The sequence below is a fragment of the Apaloderma vittatum genome, unplaced genomic scaffold (assembly GCF_000703405.1).
Source record: "Apaloderma vittatum isolate BGI_N311 unplaced genomic scaffold, ASM70340v1 scaffold23214, whole genome shotgun sequence".
Classification (NCBI taxonomy): domain Eukaryota; kingdom Metazoa; phylum Chordata; class Aves; order Trogoniformes; family Trogonidae; genus Apaloderma; species Apaloderma vittatum.
Window position 1 is genome coordinate 30,885 of NW_009712440.1, and position 7,094 is coordinate 37,978.

General features: G+C 47.8%; 1 protein-coding gene across 1 annotated transcript in view; it reads right to left on the minus strand.

Moving 5' to 3' along the window:
• Nucleotides 1-7,094, minus strand: part of INTS4 (integrator complex subunit 4) — a 26,463-nt gene that overhangs the window by 17,191 nt on the left and 2,178 nt on the right. The window contains exons 4-9 of the mRNA XM_009867992.1: nucleotides 6,936-6,986; nucleotides 6,411-6,499; nucleotides 5,967-6,087; nucleotides 5,417-5,488; nucleotides 4,548-4,722; nucleotides 1,864-2,069 (exon numbers count right to left, since the gene is read on the minus strand). Of these exons, the coding sequence (XP_009866294.1) occupies nucleotides 1,864-2,069; nucleotides 4,548-4,722; nucleotides 5,417-5,488; nucleotides 5,967-6,087; nucleotides 6,411-6,499; nucleotides 6,936-6,986 (714 nt within the window). The remainder of the gene's footprint in view (nucleotides 1-1,863; nucleotides 2,070-4,547; nucleotides 4,723-5,416; nucleotides 5,489-5,966; nucleotides 6,088-6,410; nucleotides 6,500-6,935; nucleotides 6,987-7,094) is intronic.

Consider the following 7,094-nt stretch of genomic DNA (forward strand, 5'->3'; position numbering starts at 1 on the left):
CCCAAGTTGCACCAGGGGAGGTTCAGGTTGGATATGAGGAAGAATTTCTTCCTCAAAAGGGTTGTCCAGCCCTGGCTTGGGCTGCCCAGGGCAGGGGTGGAGTCCCCATCCCTGGAGGGATTTAAAAGCCGGGGAGCTGTGGGGCTCAGGGACACGGGGCAGTGGTGACCTGGCAGTGCTGGGTTTATGGTTGGACTCGATGATCTTCAAGATTTTTTCCAACCTAAATGATTCTCTGAGTTGCTCCTTCCAGCTCACCTGGTTGGCTGCGCTGGGTAACTCAGCCAAACCAATCACCAAAGATCCTTTTGCTGCCTTAGGAGGAGCCGTTTAATGCCCAATTCACCCAGGCTTTAACCCAGCCACCAGCCTCCAGAGGGTTTGTGCAAACGTGGAGGACGTGTCGGTGGCCAAACAGACTAGATCAGCAGTGACCTTCTACAGGATAAGGGACCCTGACCTAACGACAGGTTTATAGGGGGCAATAAAAAACCAAAACCACCTAAGCTGGGTCAGGAACTTCATTCCGATCATACGGGATCTCCAGCGCAGCACTTCAGAAGTCAAGTCACGCCCCTTTTACTTTTTGGGCCAGGGTGATGTTGCACAGAGGAGCTTACGCAACCCTCAAGCTCTATTTTTAAAAGCGCTGTGGCCGAACTCCAGCTTAATTAATTACATTCCCTCTGCCAAAACCCGCCTCGCTGTTCCGTATCGACGCATCGCGCCCCCTTGCTACTGCCATTGGGGTGGCACTGCTGGGCGGGATGTGAAAATTTGTCAGGATACACAAAATGGGTGCGTTTCAGCGGCGGGTTTTTGTTTTATATTTTGTTTTAAATCATAATTTGCTAAGTCTCAACAGCTCGTTCATCACTGCTTTAGACAAAAGAAGGAAGAGCAGTTGTAACGCCAGCCAACACAAAAGATCAAAGATGAAAGCACAGCGGGGCTGCTCAGCCCTTCCTGATTTTGGAAGGGGAAGGGAGACTATGGCCAAAGAGAAAACGGACTCTAAGGACTGGAACGAAATAACCACGGATGTAAAACACTCCAGGTGAGCTTCACAGTCCACTGGAAGGGCAGAACAGACACAAAGGAGGAGGCAAAGGCTACCAAGGGATGGAGAAGAGCACAACTCAACCAAAAGCAGATGCCAAAGGCGCTGGAAAAGCCCAGAGGAGCTGGAAGAGTTATTCAGATAAAGTCAAAGCAATGCGGCGAAACCAGAAGTTACACCCACACCCAACCGCTCCGTATTTACACTCTCAGGACAAATTGGGGCACTGAAGTGAACGTTACTTTCCCCATATCCTCTATTTTGGCACTGGAAGATGCCAATAGCACCTTTCCGAGATTGACAAACCCATTAAAATGTTAATAATTCTCACGCTTTTGCTATCCTAATACCTGGTCATAAATCTGAAAATAAACCATACATGTATTCTGCTTTATATTATGCATGAAAGGCAGCAGAGAAGCAGAAGACAAAACCCCTGAGACATTCTGATACCTTGACACACAGGTCCCCAGCTTGAACAAACGCCGCTCAACTACAAAGAAACGCGAGGGACCCACGATTCACTGCTGCGTTTGAAAATGCACCTCCTATTCAATTGTTACAGACCAAAAACAGGTCGGTTACCTGAAATTCATCTATTTCAGAAGTATTCTGCTCTCCTGGAGATTACAAGCTACTAGACCTCAGGAGTCTTTGGGCGTGTTGGAAGAAGAGGAGAAAAAAAATACTCCACAAAACACGCGGAGAGTTTCAGCTCAGGGGAAGGGGCTGATGAGCATTATCTCATCTAACACCTTCCAGAAAGCAGGAACGCGAGATTTTTGCCGTCTGGGATTTCTTACCTCCAGGACGGCTAACACGGTGTCCAGCTGGTCTTCCCGCAGCGTGATGTTGTGGGAGATTTTTCTCATGGTGTGTATCGACTGCAGCCTCACCTCCTCGATCTCGTCGTTGAACATGTCCACCAAGAAATCCAGGCACTTCTCCGCAAAGGAAGGCGAGGACTGAGCCAGCATGCAGAGAGCTTCGACGGCGGCGATCCGAACCTCTGGTAAATAAAAAGATGCTCATTTTAATTGCTGCTTAAAAGGATGTGCCACCCAGCAGCCTCAAGGAAACACTGAGAAGGGTGGAGGTGAAGGAAGGACCCACTGGGGACCTTCTCACGGGCAAAACCGGGCGCCTCGACTCCAGCCCAGCGCGTGCTGCAGGCATGACCTGCGGGTGAAAATCGGGGTCTCCTGCCCAGTGACGAATATTACATAACTCACAGAGCGTTCTGCAAGCGCGGTACTAACCCTGGTATCTTCAGCAAACTAATTTAGATACTTAAACTCGGCTTGTTTTATTCTTCCTGACATTTTAATGGCTTGGAGCGTTCGCTGCGTTTTTAATTTGCTCTGCAGCACTTTACAAATCGCTGGAAAGCCCTGGCAGGAAACAGAACAGAATTTCTCCACTTCGTGACTTTGGCTTCCGCAGAAGAAGGGAAAAAATTGCCACCTACTTATTCAAATGCCTAAGAATTGAAGCAAAAAAAGCATCAAAAATTGTCCAGAACATATTTATGCTGTAGAACACGGCAGGAATTTGAAGAATACCCCAATAAAGCTGAAGTGGGGATAAGATTCTCCTCCCTGCAGCAATCCTCGCTGGCTGCCTTAACATTATGTGCCGGTATCATAAAAACAAGAATTAATCTCATGTCTTGCAAACATTAATGTTTTAAATATACTTTTCTGTCCCATTCCAATTAGCTCATCTTGAAAACATTTACTCCAAGTCACATGCAGCGTTTAGGCCTGTTGTTCTTAAAGAACACATTCGATTCCTGACGATTCTCATTAAGCAGGGAAGCACCAACGCACCAAGAGCCCTGCTTGGGCAGTAACGAAGCTTTTGCCACAACGAGGAGTCTCTGCGGTCGTTAAGACCATGGTGGTAGAGAGGAAAAACCTTTAGCCAAGAGAAGAAAAACATGTGGCCAATATTGCTCTCGTAAGCCGACACGCTAATTCAGACTGAAGTTCCAAAATGGAATTTGAGAAACGGAGCCACGCCGCAAGGTCGACAGAAGAGAGCTCAGCAGCACTGGAACACGCTGCGCTGGAGGGAGGGTTCTGCATTATTCAAACATCTGGGTAATATTCCACATCTGTCCACTTCGTCAGGGCTCCCCGAGAGCATCGTACTGCCCCCAGACCTACGGCACGAGAACCTGGAGAACCTATTTCACAGCTCAACGGACTGAGCCAGGGAGAAGGTTTTTACTGTTAGTCAGGGGAAAAAAAGAAAAAAAAAAAAGTTTCATTTTGAAGCCTGTAGGAGAGTTCAGCAATTAGGAGATCAGGCTTTTATTTGGAGGACTCGTGGGCCAATAAACCAACTCTAAAACGCAGTCTGAAGCGATATTTTCATTACGATGGTTTTGTACTTTGCTAATTTAGCCTCGTCCTTCCAGTACCACGACGAGCAAATTCAGGAATAACAGCGGGAGCTCGGCATGTTCCCAGTTCTAGGCAGACACCAGCCCTTCTCAACGGCCGTGAGAAATACAAACCTTCGCTTCGCCCCCCTGAAGGCCGGGCCGGGAAGGGCAGCACAGATTTCCCCGAGGTGACACTGTGAAAGATGCGAGTGAGCCCTCGCCTGGAATTTAAGTATCTGAAAACACACAGATCTGGTCACCTGTGTTCACAAAAAACACCTTCTAGGTGGCCAACAGGAGAACTGAGGTAGCAGCAGGGGCTAAAAGGAGCCCAGCGTGTTGAGCCCCCTGCAAACTGGGAGCTCTCCGCTCATTCCTTAGGGAAGACACATCCCGAGAGAAGCAACAACTATTTCACCCCTGGCTGAGAACAAACGGGTGTAAATTGAACGTGGGTAAAACCGAGTCAGGAATTAGAAGAGAAGTTCTGTTTGCTGCAGCTGGTGGATCCTGAAATGTTTCGAAAAACGTGTGGGTCTGTCTCCACGAGCTCTAACCGTGGTCAGGACGGAAGCAGCTATGTTGAGAAAACGAACGGTTACTGGACGCCAGGGCCCCAGCTCCCTGCAGCGCTGTGTTTTAAATGATGAGTTCTATACGGTTAGATCTTCCTTCCTGCAGAGCAAACACCGATTTCAAGCAGCAGCAACTGATGTTGCCAATTTAGAGCCAGGTGCAACTACCAAACTGAAGTCAATAATAAAAAAAAATAAAAATAATTCCAGTGGGTTTCTGCATGACGTAAGTAATCACTTCTGATCAGATATTTTACCAAAACACTTTATAGTAAGCTGGTTTGGGTTAAGTTTTTATAGTAAGCTGGTTTTTTTGGCTACTCTATGCAAGACTGGAGCGTCTTTGAACCAACTGTTGCATCAGAGATCACAACAGAATCACACCTCACCACCTTGAAGTCCGTGATCCATTAAAAAAATCCCAAACGCAACATCGAAGCGATGTATTTTGACCCCCAAAACCCCAAAGCTTATTAGCCAGCACACATCTCCTTTCGCTGCTCCACAAGAAGTCAACACTCACCATACATCTCGTCTTCCAGGCCGTGAACAAAAGCGCCGCAAGCTCCCGATTCAATCAAGTTGACGGCGCCCGTATCGATTTCTTCTTTGGGAGCATCGTCTCCCCACTTTCTGCCACTCGAGAACTCCCCGGAGCTGTAGAGCTCTTTGGCTCGCTCGTGTGCCGTGCGCTTCCTCTGCCCAAACAAGTTGTTCAGTTACAACCAGGGGAAACTTTAAAAAAGACGACCGAACGAAATACTAAATCTGTGGGATTTGAAAACGGACATAGCGGGAGGCTCAGACACAGACAGGCACGCGCAAACGCCAAGAACAGCAAAGAGGGCAAATGGAACCTTCTGTGAGTGTTTCCAACTGCCAGTAACTCTCTGGACTTCTGATGTTGGGAAAGGACAACAGTTAATACATCTTAGACCTCAAGCAAGTTGCTTAAGGAAGGAATTTTACTGAAAAGTTTTGCTCATGGGGGTCAGGAGTCGCAACCTTTAGCTTCTCCCATCTCTTGAAACGTCTCAGTTTCCTGGTCGGCTCTCACAGGACGTGTCCATCAGCCCGCTCCCAAAACCAGGCTGCAGTCTTGCTGTGCCCACAAATAAAGCTTTTAGCCCCAAGGCCGTCACAACACAAGCATTTACCTCTCACCTGCGGCACCTCGACAGCCTCGGGCGGTTTGTTACGTGCTCAGCTAACAAAATCTAAACTAGCAAACACTTCACCAGCTTTAATCTAAAAGAAAAGCCGTCACCGTCAATTAACTCTCAGCAGCCCCGTGGCAAGGACACAGTTTATGAGTACACTCAACATCACCCGGCTTCTCGTGCAATCTGAGTGCACCACACGAAGTAAAAACCAACCCAGAGAGTTCCCTACCCTCAGATCCGACATGAGCTTCTTGTCGAGGGTCTGCTCCAAGAAATGGGAGCTAACTTGCTGCATGGAACCCTAAAGAAAGAGGAAAAAAAATGGGAAAAAGAAATCAAAAGGAAGAAACAGGATTATTCTAAATTACATTGTATTATTTCCTGACTTATACCAATGCAGCGTCCCACCTTACCCACAAATTCCAACAGCGTTACACAACATCTGACAGAGTGTGTCAGACTCCACACAAGTTTACTTAAGATGGTCACAACACCTTATCTTCCCAGTGGGGTTAACGTGGGCTTTCTAGCGCTCAGCTGGTTTATGGTTTCTTGGATACCCGACCCTCTACTCTCAAGGACAGAATCACTGCGGAGTTCAGCTGAGAAAGTTTCAGGTTTCCTCAACCTCTCTCATTTCTCTCTTCTTACAATTTTGGTGGAGATTTACCTCCGCAGTTTTAAAAACATCCTCCTGTTTCTTTCCAGAGGTACCCGTAAGAAGTAAAGCAGCGTAAGACAAACTGTTCTCCGCTGGAGAAGACCCGCAGGCAACTCACCAACAGCTTGGCAGCCTGCACTCGAACCACCCAGGAGCCATCGCTGACCATGTGGCAGATTTTTCCAAAGGCGTCATCCACCAAGCGAATCTCTTCGTTAGAAGAAGGAATCGGGACGATGCTAACACAGAGAAACAGGAATCAGTTCGCTCATCTTACAGATGGCATCAAGTAAGAAACAATCACACTGAATTCCTGCGGATGCACGACAAGAGCCACAACCCAAAACCTCAGGACCTGACCCGGCAGTGCTGGGTTAGCGTCAGACTCGATGATCTTCGAGGTCTTTTCCAATCGAACAGATTCAATGACTCTCATCGGGTATCACCAATTTGCACCCATCAGTTTTCTGACAGCTGCTCCCGAGACTCATTAGCACAAAACTCTCCAGATGAGGATGATCATCCTGCCAAGAGCTTGATTCTCTCTGCAGACAGAACTCACCTTTCAGGGTAGAGCTGGCTGAGGACCCAGATGAGCTGCACCGCGGCGCTGCGCACTTGCTCGTAATCATCTGCCAGCAGCTTGCAGGCCTGAAAGAAGAGTCACAGCCTGAGACGCCCGGAACGTCCCCCCTGGCGCTGCCATTCGCCTCCCACCGCGGAGTTAGGATCCTCGCCGTGAATCAGTTAAGACGGATTAAATACGAGAGTGAGTCCAGGTTTCCCTTCTACTCCCTGAGATTTCTGGGTTTGATCAGGCAGACTTTGTCCTAACAGAGCCTGTCAGCCCACGCTCTGCTTGCCACAACTATCTCCCTCAATAAAAGATTTCTGCTGAAGTGCAGAGTTTTAGAGTTTAAGGACAACGGATGCAAAACGGACTTTTATTTCCACTGCCCCAGCACACACAGTGCAAATGCAAAATGCCCCCTCTCTGTTCAGTGCCCTCCTCCTCTCCATCACAGGTTCTGAAAAGGCAGACATGCAAACAGGCATAAAATACACACCACTTAAGGCAAGGTTTTACCTGACCGTAAATAGCCTGGTGTAATTTTAATCCTCTTTCATGAAGCTGAAGCTACAGGAAAAAACAAAAACAAAACAGAAGAAAGTGTAACTACAGGTTGGAGTGACACAGACTCTTTTCACCGCTGCTTTTCCTGCTTTGAGTAAACTCAGTTGCATT